This window comes from Thalassophryne amazonica, chromosome 6 (assembly GCF_902500255.1).
Source record: "Thalassophryne amazonica chromosome 6, fThaAma1.1, whole genome shotgun sequence".
In the NCBI taxonomy this organism is placed as follows: Eukaryota; Metazoa; Chordata; class Actinopteri; order Batrachoidiformes; family Batrachoididae; genus Thalassophryne; species Thalassophryne amazonica.
The window spans coordinates 62,718,603-62,737,425 of record NC_047108.1 but is presented as its reverse complement, the minus strand read 5'-3'; the positions used below and the strand labels follow the sequence as shown (position 1 = coordinate 62,737,425).

The 18,823-nt window shown below is 42.2% G+C and overlaps 1 protein-coding gene across 1 annotated transcript in view; it reads left to right on the top strand.

The window, feature by feature from the left end:
* Window positions 1-7,946: 7,946 nt before the first annotated feature.
* LOC117512278 (copine-5-like) overlaps window positions 7,947-18,823 on the top strand; it is a 40,056-nt gene continuing 29,179 nt past the window's right edge. The window contains exon 1 of the mRNA XM_034172290.1: window positions 7,947-8,358. Within this exon, the coding sequence (XP_034028181.1) occupies window positions 8,249-8,358 (110 nt within the window). The 5' untranslated portion in view covers window positions 7,947-8,248. The remainder of the gene's footprint in view (window positions 8,359-18,823) is intronic.

Here is an 18,823-nt window from a genome sequence, read left to right as displayed (position 1 = left end):
TCCTGTTAATTCTAGAATAGAATTTAAAATTCTTCTTCTTACTTATAAGGTTTTGAATAATCAGGTCCCATCTTATCTTAGGGACCTCGTAGTACCATATCACCCCAATAGAGCGCTTCGCTCTCAGACCGCAGGCTTACTTGTAGTTCCTAGGGTTTGTAAGAGTAGAATGGGAGGCAGAGCCTTCAGCTTTCAGGCTCCTCTCCTGTGGAACCAGCTCCGAATTCAGATCAGGGAGACAGACACCCTCTCTACTTTTAAGATTAGGCTTAAAACTTTCCTTTTTGCTAAAGCTTATAGTTAGGGCTGGATCGGGTGACCCTGAACCATCCCTTAGTTATGCTGCTATAGACGTAGACTGCTGGGGGGTTCCCATGATGCACTGTTTCTTTCTCTTTTTGCTCTGTATGCACCACTCTGCATTTAATCATTAGTGATCGATCTCTGCTCCCCTCCACAGCATGTCTTTTTCCTGGTTCTCTCCCTCAGCCCCAACCAGTCCCAGCAGAAGACTGCCCCTCCCTGAGCCTGGTTCTGCTGGAGGTTTCTTCCTGTTAAAAGGGAGTTTTTCCTTCCCACTGTAGCCAAGTGCTTGCTCACAGGGAGTCGTTTTGACCGTTGGGGTTTTACATAATTATTGTATGGCCTTGCCTTACAATATAAATCGCCTTGGGGCAACTGTTTGTTGTGATTTGGCGCTGTATAAAAAAAAAAATTGATTGAATTGATATGCTACCTAATAATTAGGAAAGTATTCAGTTTGGCAGCACGGTGGATTAGTGGTTAGCACTGTTGCCTCACAGCAAGAAGGTCCCTGTTTTCTTCTGACCTGGTCTTTTCTGTGTGGAATTTGTATGGTCGCTCTGTGTTTGTGTGGGTTTCCGTCCTGATGCTCCGGCTTCCTCCCGCTTCCAAAGACAAGCAGATCAGGTGAAATGGTGACTCTAAAGTAACTGTAGATGTGAGTGATAGTGTGAATGTGTTTGTCTGTCTATATGTGGCCCTTCAATAAACCTCCGTCCCATCCAGGGTGTATCCCACCTCTCACCTATGACTGCTGGTATAGGCTCCAATCCCCCTTGACCTTAACAGGACTAAGCGGAATCAGAAGATGAATGAAATATTCAAAGGATTGCTTTAAAAATTATTTTTCATATGCTTGGAACACTTACTGAAACAGTAACAGAAAACAGAAACAGAAAAATACTATGTGGAAGTGCTCAAAACACAAAATGAAACAATTACTCCAGAAAATGATTCACCATTTTAAAATGCTCAAAACATTAAATGACACAAACTCTTCATAAGATGATCCAAGTTTTTTTTAAAAATTTTTTTATTATTATTCTCAAAATATTACATCATAGCTACAGTATATATTTGAGCTCCAGGGGTCATCCTTTGAGATTTGATATGAATTCTTCTGACTCCATGTAGCTGCAGAAACATGATGTGGGCTGCCTGAATCACTTTGGAACTGATGCAACAGTCACATATCATATATAAGTAATTCTGACAGGATGTCATGCTCAGGATGTGTTACACTGTGGGTACAGGAACAACTTGTCCATCATTTAAAATCAGTTGCAGTTGTTTACAATGTGTTGAATTGACTGTCACCATTAACGAAGTCAGACCAAATCAGACCTGATACTGTACAAACAGTCCAGCTCAAAAATACTGAAATAAACAACTGTTTCTCAAAATAGTCACTTTGTCAAAGTCACTGCAGTCCCTTCTGTGGTGATGAAGATGGTCTCTTGATCGATTCCTGGACGGGGTGGTGGAGAAAATCTACAACCAGTGTCGATCTTGAGATGCTTGTGTGTGTGTGTTTGTTTAACATAGGATTGTTGTTGCATGCAGACAAACACATGGTCCTTTAGATTAGTCCCATGGCTGGGAAATCCCATATGATTGTGTCTTGAGGACCTGCTGCAGCCTTCATCCACACAGCAAAATTACCAGTGTTAAATGAACACTGACAGTGTCTTAATGGGTCCACACTGAACAATATATAAATACAGGCAGTGTTAATTTTATACTGGTAATTTTGCTGTGCATCTTCATAGCCATTGGGTTACAAGCCATCACCTCCTCCACCTGATCCGCCATTGAATACTTCTTTTTTCACCAAAGCTCAGTGAGCTATCTCATGTTCGGGGTTCTTGTTGGTGTTTGCACTGGCCACGGGGGATACAACATCCCTGCTGTTTTTCACCCCAACAGGCAATCCCCTACTATATCCAGGTATTATGATGTGGATGAAGAGTTGGATTTAAAGACAATGTTTCAAAATTTGCTTTTAATGAAAATGATCAGAGTGCTGATGCATACACAGTAAATTTTGCAGAGTAAAATTTACTCTGCTGGGATAACATTCCCAGAACCCGGTGGTGGACACCGGAAGTAAGGGATGCCGTCAAGCTGAAGAAGGAGTCCTACTTATCTTTGTTGGTAGGTGGGACCCCAGCGGCAGCTGACAGGTACCGGCAGGCCAAGCGTGCCACGGCCCATGCGGTCGCAGAGGCAAAAACTCGGCTCTGGGAGGAGTTCGGGGAGGCTATGGAGGCGGACTATCGGTCAGCCTCGAAGAGATTCTGGCAAACCGTCCGACGCCTCAGGAGGCGGAAGCAGCTCTCCACCAGCACTGTTTATGGTGCGGGTGGGGAGCTGTTGACCCTGACTGGGGATGCTGTCGGGCGGTGGAAGGAGTACTTCGAGGATCTCCTCAATCCCATCGTCACGTCTTCCGAAGAGGAAGCAGAGACTGGGGACTCAGAGGCAGACTCATCCATTACCCAGGCCGAAGTCACCGAGGTGGTTAGAAAGCTCCTCGGTCGCAAGGCTCCTGGGGTGGATGAAATCCGTCCTGAGTACCTTAAGTCTCTGGATGTTGTGGGGCTGTCTTGGCTGACACGCCTCTGCAACATCGCGTGGCGATTGGGGACAGTGACTCTGGATTGGCAGACGGGGGTGGTGGTCCCTCTGTTTAAGAAGGGGGACTGGAGGGTGTGTTCCAACTATAGGGGGATCACACTCCTCAGCTTCCACGGTAAGGTCTATTCCAGAGTACTGGAGAGGAGAATTCGACCGATGGTCGAACCTCGGATTCAGGAGGTGCAGTGTGGTTTTCGTCCTGGTCGCGGCACACTGGACCAGCTCTACAAGCTCCATCGGGTGCTCGAGGGTTCATGGGAGTTTGCCCAACCAGTCCACATGTGTTTTGTGGATCTGGAGAAGGCGTTTGACCATGTCCCTCGGGGCACCCTGTGGGGAGTGCTCCGGGAGTACGGGGTCCGGGGTCCTTTGTTAAGGGCTATCCGGTCCCTGTACGACCACAGCAGGAGCTTGGTTTGCATTGCCTGTAGTAAGTCAAGCCTGTTTCCAGTGCACATTGGCCTCTGCCAGGGCTGCCCTTTGTCACCGGTTCTGTTCATTATTTTTATGGACAGAATTTCTAGGCGCAGCCAGGGTGTAGAGGGGGTCTGGTTTGGGAACCACAGAATCTCGTCTCTGCTGTTTGCGGACAATGTGGTTCTGTTGGCTTCGTCAAATCAGGACCTTCAGCATGCACTGGGGTGGTTTGCAGCCGAGTGTGAAGCGTCCGGGATGAAAATCAGCACCTCCAAATCCGAGGCCATGGTTCTCGACCGGAAAAAGGTGCTTTGCCCTCTTCAGGTCGGTGGAGTGTCCTTGCCTCAAGTGGAAGAGTTTAAGTATCTCGGGGTCTTGTTCACGAGTGCGGGACGGATGGAGCGTGAGATCGATAGACGGATCGGTGCAGCATCTGCAGTGATGCGGTCGCTGTATCGGACCGTCGTGGTGAAGAGAGAGCTGAGTAGGGGGGCAAAGCTCTCAATTTACCGATCGATCTACGTTCCGATCCTCACCTATGGTCATGAGATTTGGCTCATGACCGAAAGAACGAGATCGCGAGTACAAGCGGCCGAGATGAGTTTCCTCTGCAGGGTGGCTGGGCGCTCCCTTAGAGATAGGGTGAGGAGCTTGGTCACTCGGGAGGAGCTCGGAGTCGAGCCGCTGCTCCTCCACGTCGAAAGGAGTCAGTTGAGGTGGCTCGGGCATCTTTCCAGATGCCCCCTGGACGCCTCGTTGGAGAGGTGTTTCGGGCATGTCCCACTGGGAGGAGGCCCCGGGGAAGACCCAGGACACACTGGAGGGATTACATCTCTCGGCTGGCTTGAGAACGCCTTGGGGTTCCCCCAGAGGAGCTGGGGGAGGTGTGTGTGGATTGGGAGGTCTGGGTGGCTTTGCTTGAGCTGCTGCCCCCGCGACCCGACTCCAGATAAAGCAGAAGAAAATGGATGAATGGATGGATGGGATAACATTTGGTCCCAGTCCAAATAGAGTTAAAAATACTCTATCACAGTGTAAAATCAACTCTTATTGGAGTACAAACACTTCATTTGACAAGACAGTAGCGCTGATTTCACTCTATAATACAGTATATTTTACTCTATTTAGACTGGGACCAAATGTTATCCTGGCAGAGTATATTTTACTCAGCAAAATATACTGTGTACCTTGTGCATACACACCACAATAAAAATGGACAAGTAAATATACATACAACCCCAATTCCAATGAAGTTGGGACGTTGTGTAAAATGTAAATAAAAACAGAATACAATGATTTGCAAATCCTCTTTGACCTATATTCAATTGAATACACCACAAAGACAAGATATTTAATGTTCAAACTGATAAACTTTATTGTTTTTGTGCAAATATTTGCTCATTTTGAAATGGATGCCTGCAACACGTTTCAAAAAAGCTGGGACAGTGGTATGTTTACCACTGTGTTACATCACCTTTCCTTCTAACAACACTCAATAAGTGTTTGGGAACTGAGAACACTAATTGTTGAAGGTTTGTAGGTGGAATTCTTTGTAGGTGGAATTCTTTGTAGGTGGAATTCTTTGCAGGTAGAATTCTTTCACATTCTTGCTTGATGTACGACTTCAGTTGTTCAGCAGTCTGGGGTCTCCGTTGTCATATTTTGCGCTTCATAATGTGCCACACATTTTCAGTGGGTGACAGGTCTGCACTGCAGGCAGGTCAGTCTAGTACACGTACTCTTTTACTACGAAGCCTCGCTGTTGTAACACGTGCAGAATGTGGCTTTCATTGTCTTGCTGAAATAAGCAGGGATGTAAAAGACGTTGCTTGGATGGCAGCATGTGTTACTCCAAAACCTGGATGTACCTTTCAGCATTGATGGTGCCATCACAGATGTTTAAGTTACCCATGCCATGGGCACTAACACACCCCCATACCATCACAGATGCTGGCTTTTGAACTTTGCACTGGTAACAATCTGGATGGTGTTTTTCCTCTTTTGTCCAGAGGACACAACGTCATGATTTCCAAAAACAATTTGAAATGTGGACTCATCACACCACAGCACGCTTTTCCACTTTGCGTCTGTCCATTTCAAATGAGCTCAGGCCCAGAGAAGGCAGCGCCGTTTCTGGATGTTGCATGGTAGAGTTCTAACTTGCACTTGTAGATTTAGCGATGAACTGTGTTAACTGACAATGATTTTTTGAAGTGTTCCTGAGCCCACGCGGTAAGATCCTTTACACAATGATCAGTTTTGCCCTGTCCCAACTTTTTTGAAATGTGTTGCAGGCATCCATTTCAAAATGAGCAGATATTTTCACAAAAACAAAAAAGTCTATCAGTTTGAACATTAAATATCTTGTCTTTGTGGTGTATTCAATTGAATATAGCTTAAAGAGGATTTGTAAATAATTGTACTCTGTCTTTATTTACATTTTACACAATGTCCCAACTTCATTGGAAATGGTTGTACATACATATGTGTGTAATGCTGTTTTTGACTATGTATCACTATCATCATATGGCTTTTCTGGGACTTTATTATGAAGTCATTCATACCAATCAGTCACAAATACTTTACTGATTTACTGACATATGCTGTATGCCATCCATCTAGGCATCTTGCTTGTTGAGATATACAAAAACTCTGTTTCTCAGACCATGTTTTCCTTGACCTTGACCTTTCACAAAACTACTCCAAAATCTAATCACCTCTAGATATCTATCCAAGTGATATTCCCACCAAGTTGGAAGGAAATCCATCCAGCTGTTTTTTATGCTATCTTGTCCACACACACACACACACACACACACACACACACACACACACACACACACACACACACACACACACACACACACACACACACACACACACACACACACACACACACACACACACACACACACACACACACACACACACACACACACACACACACACACACACACACACACACACCACAGTGCTGCCAAAATCTTCCAAGGACTGAGACCTACCACAGATCTAGTTATGCATAATGCCAGTTGTAGTTGTTGCAGCTCTGAGGGAGAATATTGTGGAACAAGACAAGACCCTGGTTTTTGGACTTTTTGGTAGTTGTAGTTTGGATGGACGTTTTTGTTTTTGGATCACAGAGCATGGCTTACATTTCTTCCAGAAAGGCTTATACTCGCTCATCTGACCACAATACACATGTGCACTGTGTGTTGGTTTAACCAAGATGTCTCAAAGCCCAGAGAAGTAGATGATGCTTCTGGAAAAGGTTAACATAATACTTGTTTTTTGCACAGCAACATTTTAAGTGGCATTTTTGAATGTGGGTTCATATTGTCATGCTTGACAAAGTTTCACAAAGAAATGTCTTATCCATGTGGTTATATCAGGTATTGATGCAGTGGTGTCTAAGGGACTGGAGATCATGGGTGTTCAGTTTAGGCTTGCACACTTGCCATTGATGCATTGAAGTGCACAAAGATTATTTGAATCACTTATTAGTGTTATGCACTGTAGAGGAAAATATGCAAATCACTTACAGGGCAAAAATGATTGAAACTGTAAATGAAGCCACTGGTTAAAAACCCTTAAGCTTTAAACTGTTTGAAACACTAAATTAAACATTTGTTTCATAAAATAATTTACTATTTCAAAATGCAAGAAACTTATGAATGAACCATTTGCTTGGGGGGGGGGGGGGGGGGTATGCATTTTGAAATGCTCCAAACACAAAATGAAGCAGTTGCTTTGCAAAATGATTTGATTTGGAAATGCCTGGAATAGTAAAGTCATTTCTTCAGAAAACAATTTGCTGTTTTGAAATGTTTGAAATGCAAAATGCAAAAATGATTCAGAAATGCTCATGTTACTGCAAAAGTGATCCAGTGTTTAAAAACATGTTGAAACTCTAAATGAAACAGTTACTTTGGCTAATGATTTGCTATTTTGAAATGCTCAAAATGCGAAATGAAACAGTTTCTCTTGAAGCAAATGCCCAAAACATAAACACAAGACAAAATGAATGACAGACTCCGCCCATGTCTGCTCCCTCCACCAAAGCACTAATGAATACATTTGGAGTGGATAATTAATTGTTTGACAGCAGCTGTATTTATCGGTCATAACTCTCAGCGGGTTCAGTCATTTTTATTTTAAAGCACAACAAAATAATCACTCAGTACAGATTCTCTTTTGTTGCATATTTTCTTACAAACGCAGCACGAAGCTTCACAGCAGTTTGACAGGTTGATGTTCTTCTTATTCCACGCTCAGTGAAACTAAACAGTAAAAGTGAATGGGAACACGGCAGGGAGAACAGCCAAAATAAATACAGAGGGATATAAATGGTGGATGGAGAGACAGAAGAGCAGGGATGAGCAGGAGGAAAACCACAAACGTCACTTTTTATTGGCAGGAAAAATGAAGGAGGAGAAGGAAGAGGAGGCTGCGGGCTGAGGAGCTGTCCAGGTGCTGAAACCAGCTTCACCGTATCACATCTTAAATCAGCGTGCAGTTTCCACACCCACTCGTTATTTTGTCTTTAAAATCAGTTTGCTGTCGCAGCTCGGTGCGGAGGAGAAGGCGGACAGGAGGGGAGGAGTTCACAGCGGGCAGTTTTCAAACGCTCCTCTGAGCTCCACAGCTCATTCTTTGGCTGGAAAACCACCGAGTTCGCACCGATGCCTCCTGGCGTGTGACACCCCTCAGTCACTCACTGCAGTTCCCGGTGAACTTTCCACGCACTTGCTCGTCCAATGGACAGCACTTAAGTCACTCTCCTGGACTGTATCCGCGCCTCCTCCTCCCCCTGCTGCTCCTCCTGCTGCGCCTCCGCCACTGTACCTGCTCCTCCGCACGGCTCCGGAGCTGGCCTGGCTCTCCCGCAAGCATGGAGGGAGACGTAACGGCCCAAGTGGAAGCCACGGCCACCGTGCGTGACTTCGACCGCATCGGCGGGAGCATCCCGGCCACCAAAGTGGAGATCACCGTGTCGTGCAGGTGAGTCCACGCGCGAACCTGCGGGCGGCCGTGGGAGGCGGCGGCGCTCCTTCTGACAGCAGATCTGTGAGCTTTAATTTTCCTGCTGATGGTCACGAAATATTTTTATGTATCTGAAGAAGAAGAACTGCAAATCAAACCAAAAAGTAAATAAATAAATAAAATCCACTTACAGATTTTGATTTTCACACCACAGATTACAAAATACAAATTAATTCAACAACATATGGACCAATTTTTGAGTTTTAATTTAATTTAACCAGATTCATCCCTTTGAGATTCAGATCTGTTTTTGCAAGGGAGACCTGGACAATTATAGAGTTTCCAACTCACCAAACCGAAAATGACATACATTAGTACAGGTGGGCGGATCGATCCTAATATCAATAATATCGATACCAACGCTGGTATTGATATTGAACGATCCTTGTGTAACAAGATCGATACTCAAGCTTTTATTCTCTCCCGCACGCACTGACTGCTGCGCACGCAGATTCATCAAAGTCTACTCTCTGTAAGAGCAGTGCTGCTCTGTGTTGCACAACAAAGAGCAGCGCACCCTTGTATTGTGGTTTGTCAGCTCTCTACCTCAGGAGATTTTGTTTTAAGATGTGTTGAGTGATTTTTTTTTTAAACAAAAATGTTGACTGTGATAATAAAGTATTTTGTTGTCACGTACAATGTTTGGCGAAATTCTATCCTAGGTCTTTTGGATCATTTGGATCTATGAAGCTTAAATATGAAAAAGTATTGGTATCGATATCAGCGATACTGGGTCTGTATTTACTTGGTATCGGATCAATACCAAAATTCCTGGTATTGCCCACCTCTATACATTAGTGCAAATCACAGTGATGCGGAAACTGATTCAGCTGTCATGACTTATTTTGCATTCTTTTGTTTCATTTGCTGTGATCGTCTTTGCCTGCCACAGGAGTATTTCACGTGTGCCAGAGGTTTCCCCTGAGACTAAAACGCAAAAAAAGTCTTAGATTCTTCCCAAAAACAGAGAGGGGGGGTAGCCATGATGTCCGTGGCTGGAATGAGCTGGGCATCGATGTGAGTGATTCCTGCTGTGGTTTTTCATATGTGCGTTTTCCATTTTCTTTGAATATTTCTGTTGAAGGCTTGGGTTCATTGTGAGCTGTGTAGAATCTCAGCCCGCCTACTTGCAGGCTGCATTACGCACATGGAAATGATTTGTTCCCCTGTACAGTTCTCTTTTATGTCAGATCTTCGTCGTGCCTATAGAGACGTCATTAAATCCACAGGCATGAGATATAAAAGCTTGCTGCTGCTGCTTTGTTCTGCTTTTAGAATTCTCATAGAAAACCCAATTCTGCCAGTCACCGCAGGGGAAAGTATCTGTCTTGTTCAAACACTGCAAAGCTGCACATCAGACCCTCGATTTGATCTGAGTTTAACAGAACTGGTTGGGTTTTCATGTGAAGTTACTTTAAAGTCCTACGAGCTCGGATGCAATAAGTTAAATTTACAGCATAAATGACTCATTGTAGACTTCAGTAATTTCAAGGTCTCCCTCTTACTCGTGAGATGCCTATTGAGCCAGACTGCACTTTGTGCAAGGTGCCCACACAGTCTGTGTGTGAGATAAGAGAAGATGCCTCCTCCTCTCTGAAGGGAGGAGCAGCAGCTTCTTTCCATTTTGTCACGGTTTGGCCCTGATCTAGGCCTTAATTCCATTTTTTCCCCTTTCCCAATTTAAGGTAACAAGTTTCAGAAACAAGTGGATTCTTAGAGATCTGAAGTGTTTTTTCCTTGCTATGATGAACAATGTTTAACACAATCTTGGCATATGAGTAGAGCTGCAAAAAATAATTGATTATTTACAGATTATTAAATTAAATGCCAAGTATTTTGGTAACTGAATAATCATTTAGATTTTTTAAAAAGCCCCACTTCTATGATTTCAGCTTCTTCAATGTGTATATTTTCTGTGTTTTTTTCTCCTCTGTGACATTAAACTGAACATCTGAGGACATCATCTTGGATTCTGAGAAACACTAATTGACATTTTTCACCATTTGATGACATTTCATTGGTCAAACAACAAATTGATTAATTGAGAATATAATCAACAGATTAAGTGATAATAAAATAATTGTTAGTTGCAGCTCTATGAAATATGTTAGAAGTTTATTTTCTGTCTTTTTTATCTCAGGAAGAGGTAATGATTTACTCCCCCCAGCCCCCTCTCCATGATTGCCTTTTTAGTTTTTGACCATTTATGGCCTTTTTATACATTGGGAGTTTAAAAATTGTAAAAAAATCTAAAATAACGTAATGCTAAAATAACCTCCACCGTATCAGCACTGTCGTCTTTATAATTTGCAGTTATTTAATAGGTATCCCAGTGGAGTCGCAGTCTCTCTCTCTCTCTCTCTCTCTCTCTCTCTCTCTCTCTCTCTCTCTCTCTCTCTCTCTCTCTCTCTCTCTCTCCAATAAGATATTTATTGTTAATTACATTAATTATTAAGATCCTATTGTCTTACTTACATTTTGTACATGTTCAGTAAAATCCTTTTATCAATCAATCAATCAATCAATCAATCAATCATAAACAATATTTACATTTTTGAGCTTTTTAGAAAAGTGGAAGTTAGCTTTGAGTTAGCGGAAGTTAGTGTGCATGCTGATGTCCATGAAATGTCTTGTAAATCACTCCAGGGGTGTAATCAGGTTACAAAACAGTATTTTCAGACTGAAGGACGCAAAGCTTTCACAATACCAGATGACCATATTTAATGGCCTTGGGTAATAAATACTTTTTGTGATAACATTTTTGAATGCAAGGATTAAAGTTATTGGTAGAATGCAGGGTTATGATTTACTGGGAAATGAGTGAAATATGAATTGACTAATCCAACAATAATCAATAAACTGATAAAAAAATAATTACAGTAACGAATTACAAAAAACATTATTAATTGTAACCCAGCTGGGAGCTAACCATACTTCCATGTGACTAGTGGAAGAGCATATGGATGTCAACCTTACATTTTCTTTTACCTACGTTACAGTCCCCTCTTCTAAGTCGGTGATTTAGACTCTGGAAGACGCTGGTATCCCAAGTCAGTTAATGTGAATTTGATTCTTGTTGGAACCTTAAGTGCATTATGTAGTTTTCAGAGACATCTAGTTGTGACGTTTCAGATTGCAACCCACCAAATACCCTACCATCACACAAGTTCACTCATGAGTGAGCATCCTTTTACCACTGAAGGAGACCTGATACACTGAAGACAACCATTGTGAATATAGAAGATGTAACTGAAATTACCCTGTTTGAATGTTACACAAATTATGATTAGTCATGTTAGCTAGCTAGCCAGTTTAGATATACCTTAGCAACTGATTGGTGGTGGTAGCAGGTAAGAACTTGAGTTGAGAAAAAGACAAAATTACACAATATTCATGTTTTTCTGTAATACTTGCTAACCTGTCCAATAGTATGAAATCCAAATTAGGGCCGGTTTTGATCACCAAAACATAACAGAGCTCTGTCCAATTTCTCAAAAGCCATACCCAGAGGTGGGTAGTCCCAGTGAGTAAAAGTGAAAGAGTAAAAGTCCTCTGACATATTGGTTCCATCCACCCACCAAACCAGCTGGTAGATAAGATATTCAGTAAAATCACCACTTTTAGGCACACAGATAGATGCAATCCATAGAAGGATTTTACTCTTTGAAGCTGGGGTTACCCACCTCTGGTCATACCTATGTTTACCTGTGTTTTCGCCTGATGCCAAGCTGATTACTGTTTGGCAAGAAGGGCTTCAGCAGATAAAATGCCTTTCATTGTTTGGTCTTGCTTAGAGTTTCTGTTGTCCAGGAAACCAGCTGTTTCTTGGTGATGCTGTTGGCTCTGGATCCTGTATTATGCAAAATAAATGGGCAAGCAGTTTTGCCAAGTCTGGTCAAACAAATACACAACCAGACCTTATTATAGCCTGTTACAGCACCAGTGTTAACATTAACATGCTAATAACACATTAAAATGAATCCACTTCTTTTAAAACAATCCCAAAAACACATCCTGTAATTTTTCCCCAAGCAATTAAAAAAAGAAGAAGAAGCCCGACGCCACATATTATTAGCAGACTTGGCACCTGTGATATACAGTGAAAGACATTCGAGGATGTACATAAATATCACAGCCAACATATACTAATAGATTTCCTGTGAAATCTGACCTGATTCCTTCACGTAAAGAACGATGTATACACACTGGCATTATAGGTAACTGAATGAAGTTATAACCTGTTCAAACATTGGCATTAATAAGTTATTAAGATTTACCATAAAAAAACCCAACCCTTAATGATTCACCCTCACCCCAAGTGCAAGGGTCCCATATTTATTGTTTGGGTATTTTTTCCAACAAACCTTCATGTATATTATTATTAAAACAGTTAGTAAGCCTGTATAAGCTTGCTGATGAAGTTTGCAATATCACCACTTTATAGGGATCAAATTGGACACATTTTTCTATTCCTTACAATTAGCTGTAGCTGGGATTTCATGTAAAACATCGTTAAAGTTCCACAATACTATGTGTATGTTGAAACAGGCAAATATGAGCAAATGCAGGTCCGAAACAACTCATGTAGCATATATCATTCGAGATGTGGATTCCTGTAACCTGGTAAACCAGAGCCATAATTCACTTTGTGAATAAATTCGCCGGTTGCCTTCCCATTCATGGCCATTTCTTTTTGACCAAAAACAGGCTGGGTTAGTTACAACCAATTATCACATAAGGGGCCGGCTTTATGTGACTCGACACGTGTTAGTGGAATTACCCTGGATTTGGTTCTCACACGTGGTATTGCTGTCACGAATATTGACATCATGCCTCCTACATCAGTGGTCTCTGATCACTCACTTATTAAGTTTACAGTTTCGCTGCCATGTTTAGTGGAACAACAACCTTATATATCATTATAGCGATGCATCAACTCCTCAACTACGACTGAACTCAAAGCTAGACTGCCTGATGTCTTAGCTTCACATTTGCCAAACACCCAGTCAGTAGACAGTCTTGTGGATAGTTTAAACACAGTGCTCAAAACTACACTCGACATGATTGCTCCACCTGTGTTAAAACCACCCCACCCAAAACACAGTTGCCTTGGTTCAATGATTACCTGCGTGACCTCAAGCATAAGGCTAGAGGTCTAGAAATGGCATTGGGCAAAATTTGAAGTATTCCACCTTGCTTGGCATGATGCTATCTTAGACTATAAGCATGCATTATTGGCTAGAAAAGCAGACCTATTACTCTGATTTGATCAACAAAAACAAGCATAACTCAAAGTTCTTGTTCGACATGGTGGCAACACGTATTCATGGACAACCACCTGTAGTTCAGTCTCCTTTTACAGTACAAGATTTCCTGGATTACTTTGAGAAGAAAAGAGAAGACATTAGGCTAAACATATCCCGGCATGCCTTAACCCAGCCACTACACCCTGCTATTGAGGTGGGCACCATTACTGAGGTATTACCTATTTACAGAATTTGAGAGTATCTCTCTCAGCATGCTGACAAAACTCGTAATCACAACAAAAAGCCCAACCTGTCTATTTGATCCTATACCAACAAACCTGTTTAAGGACCTGTGGCCCACTCTTGGGCCGACTGTGCTGAAAATGATTAATCTTTCTTTAACTTCTGGATCTGTTCCTAAATGTTTCAAATCTGCAGTGATTAAACCATTACTTAAGAAACCTAATCTTGACCCTAGTGTACTGAAAAACTATTGGCCGATATCAAATCTATCATTTTGCTCTAAAATTCTGTAAAAAGTGGTGTCACGGCAGCTCGTAGACTATCTTACTGAGATTAATCTCTTTGAGCCACTGCAGTCTGTTTTTAGAAAATATCATTCCACAGAGACAGCTCTCACTAAAATGGTGAATGATCTTTTGCTTGCAATGGATTCGGACACCACTGTGGTTCTTGTGCTGTTAGATCTCAGTGCTGCATTTGATACAGTGGATCATCATATTCTACTTGATAGGCTGGAAAATCATTTTGGGATTACTGGGAGTGCCCTTGCATGGCTGACGTCATACTTGACCAGTCATTCTCACTGTGTTCTGTACAGTAACATGACCTCTAACCTTAGTGACATGAAATTTGGGGTTCCACAGGGGTCTGTCTTAGGCCCCCTGCTTTTTTCCCTTTATATAGCACCCCTTGGGCACATATTGCGGTGCTTTGGGATTACCTTTCACTGCTATGTTGATGATACTCAGTTATACATGCCAATAACTGCTGTTCATCTCATCCACATAAAATCCTTAGAAGATTGCCTTGCATCAGTGAGAAGCTGGATGTCTAGAAACTTCCTACTTTTAAATTCTGATAAGACTGAAATTTGATTTTAATAATAATAATAATAATAATAATAATAATAATAATAATAATAATAATTATTATTATTATTATAACAAAATAAATGATGGTTCTTGGTCCAGTGAGACATCGACATCAATTTGACCAGTTAATGCTTTATCTAGGCTCATGTGTCATACATCACACTTGCAAAGTGAGGAACCTTGGAGTAATTTTTGATCCTATGTTGTCTTTTGGCTTCCACATTAGAAATATTAGGAGGACTGCTTTCTTCCACTTGCGAAATATAGCAAAGATTCGTCCCATCCTGTCTATGGCTGATGCTGAGACCCTGATACATGCGTTTATCTCTTCTAGATTGTACTACTGCAATGTTCTATTTTCTGGTTTACCGTAATCCAGCATTAGGGGTGTCCGATTGGTACAAAATGCTGCTGCCAGACTTTTGACATGAAGCAGAACGTTCGACCACATTACACCCATTTTGGCATCCCTTCACTGGCTTCCTGTCCCAGTGAGATCAGATTTTAAGGTTCTGCTACTAGTCTATAAAATTGTTCACGGACTGGCACCTCCCTACCTATCTGACCTAATTAAACCTTATGTACCAGCCCAGGTTTTGCATTCTCAGGGTGCAGGACTACTTTGTGTCCCTAGGGTGAATAAGAAGTCTGCGGGTCATAGAGCTTTCTCTTATCGTGCCCCTGTTCTGTGGAATGATCTCCCTGCATCAATAAAACAGTCAGATTCTGTGGAGACTTTCAAGTCCAGACTTAAGATGCGCTTATTTTCCCTTTCATATGGCTAGCATACTGGCATAGTATAGTTTTACGCTTTTCACTCTTTTAATTCATTTTATTAAGAAACAGAGCGTACTGCAGCCTCAACTTTACCTAAATTCTGGGTCTTTTAGTGAAGCTTAGGGCTAGTGGCACGCAATCACCTTAGTATTTCCTGTTTTTCTTGTTGTTTAATCCTGACAGATTATACTGTATTTCTTGTCTTTCTGATGCCTGATTCTGTTTTTTTCTCTCTGTTTAAGGTGCAGCTCCATCCAGAGATGGGTATGGTACTTGTGCTGGAGACCCCTCTGTCCTGTGCACCAACAGCATTTCCTGTATTTTCGTTTTGTGAATTGTTTCTGTAATTTATGTTTGTAGCATGGCCCAATCAGAGGGTCACCCCTTTGAGTCTGGTCTGCTTGAGGTTTCTTCCTCAGAGGGAGTTTTTCCTTACAACTGCTGCTCTGGGGGTTAGTAAGGTTAGATCTTGCTTGTGTGAAGTGCCTTGAGGCAACTCTGTTGTGATTTGGCGCTATACTGAAATTGAAATTGAAATGCATTGAGAGGTGCCAAAGAGCTACCGTTTGCTGATATGGAGCAATTATTTGAAACAGCTCTCGCTTCTGTTTTGTAAGAAAGTTGTGTTTGCCAAACTCCTGAATGCATGTTTGTTGACACTAGTCTGGTTGCCATTCTGCCTACATCACATGCCCCTTTGCTCAGATTCGTTGTGTGTCTGTCTAATAGATTAGATTAGATAGAAAGTTATTAATCTCTTGGGAAGAGTCCCTCAGGGAAACAGGTTGCAGCAGCATTGTATAGCAGCACACAGGGTAAGAAGCACACAGGGTCTCAAAAGTATAAGAAAAAAAACAATTTGCAAAACGTAAATACAAATACAAATACGAGAAATACTGCTTGCTGCTGTCTTACTGTTCCTCTCCTTCCTGTCCCCTGTCTTGCTGTTACTCCTCCTCCGCCTGAGTGAGGAGCTGTATAGTCTGATGGCCTGAGGAACAAAGGAGAGTTTAATAGAGATAGCTTTTTGTGCATGTGATGGTACTGCTTTCTGGGAATGACACATAAATGGAGAGGTATCAAACTAATTCACAGGCACAGAAACAGGTTGTGTTGTAAAGAACTGAGAATCTCTTTTTTTGTTTTTAAAGGTACACTGTGTAGGATCTAGTGTCATCTAGTGGTGAAGTTGCATATTGTATTATGCCATTGCCTGCCGCTGTTTTGTTTCCCTTCACTTTTTCACATTTTTTGGCAACTGGGATTCATGCTCCCTCACCTTCTCTAGAGTGCAGTGGTGAGGGGAGCACGCTGATTCTTCTTTGTTCTTCTTAAGTCTTCTGGCTGCATGAAAAAATTTGAAAAATGTGAAAGATGGAGTATGTATGTCCATTTTGGCGACCACCGGCCCATTCCCATGTACATATGAAGGGCTCATTCTAAGCTTATGAAAGGATTTTGAGTGGCTATTTCAGGTAATTATACACAAACGAGCAGATGGTTATGAATGCTACATTCCATTCGTGCTGATAAACTCCCCTAAATCTTACACACACTGCATCACATCAGCATCGAAGGTGAATTTTGGCAATACCGCTTTTGAAGAGCCTAGGTCACCTTTAAGCCAGTCTTTATGGAGCACGCAGTGTGAAACTCATTTTAGTTTAAGGAAGATAAGCAGCATTAAATCCCACATCATGGTTTAGCGACTCCGATTTAGCCTCCAGTGCAGAACGATCATTCCGCTATGTGCACAGTGAAGCATGCGGAAACCCTTGTGTGTTGATGGGGTTTGTGTAGGTGCACATTTATCTGATGGGGCATGTTTTATGTAGCAGCTGGACACTGTTTCAGACTTTGTGTTGTTTTGTTGCCCCCCCACAGGCCTTCGTACATTAAGCGGCTCTGCGTTGGTGCCCAGAGGCTTCGTCAGTCTGCAACTCTCTTGTCTGGCATTAACGCGTCTCCTCAAACAGACTCGCTCCAGGTCAAGCTTTGCGCAGTGAAAATGTTTATTCCTGCTTTCGCTTGGCCTCATAATTGTCTGTTTTCATTCCAAAGACTTCAGGTCTGGTTTGTAAGTCGTGAACATCGGCCCATTAGCTGACGTCTGATCCCTGCAGACGGCTGAAAAGCCGTGTGAGGAAAATTCAGGCACAGATATTCCTCTAGTTTGTTAGTGAGTACGTATTTAGCTCGTCCAATAGGAGCACAGCGAAACAAAGGGAGGCACAGGCTCCATAACTCTGCGTAATTGATTTAGTAACCCTGAAAGCTCTGAGATTGCAGCATACATGGAATTGAACTGTGCCGTGCAACCCTACAGGCACTCTCATAACGCGCTGCCAATATTGCTGCAAACCCCTCGACAAAGCGCAGAGGCTGACACAGACAACTTCTTATCAAAACAAGTGCGTATGGCTGTGATAGCACATTGTCCCCCCCCCCCCACCGGTGGCTGTGATTAGTTTTTCTCACAGGTCAGTCAGTGGGCTGAGCTTTTGAGCACTTCAGCAGGAACAGTGTTTCAGACTTACAGTAAGAAGAAAATTTACTGTAGCTGCCAGCGAAAGCATGTCAGAGAGGCTGTGATCCCACAGTGCTTTTAAAGGTTTGATCCCACCTTTTACATGGCAGAAGATGTCGCTTCATCTCTTAATATTTAAGGAGCTCTGCTGATGATTTCATAATTAATGCATGCAATCATGGTTTAATTATGACCAAAGTAGTAAGTGTGGATGCTGCTGAATTGTCAAATGTATTTTTTCTGTATCGCAGCCTGCCAGACTGTCTTAGAGTCCCCATGTTCGCTTACTTAAAGGGAGCTTGGGATTACATCCTCGGGTCCAAAAACCATTGTGAAGGATATTTTCCAGTTTTTGGTAATGGATGCTGAAATGCAAAACATGCACATAGTTGAAAACCACAAGCACTCTGACAGACTAATGCTCTGCTCATTGTTTAATAAATGCATTTTTCTCATTTTGCCATTTTTTTGCAAAACATCAGCACAAATCATGTCCATACGTATTTGGGCAGTGACACAATACTTGTACTACTGGCAGTAGGATGGAACAGTTACACTGAGGAAAATAAGTATTTGAACACCCTGTGAATTTGCAAGTTCTCCGACTTGTGCAGAATAAGAGGGCTTCTTAAAGAAAAATTAACAGGTCTGTGTGAGCCAGAATTCTTGCTGGTTGGTAGGGGATCAAATACTTATTTGCAGCAGAAACATACAAATAAATTATTAAAAAATCATACATTGTGATTTATGGATTTATT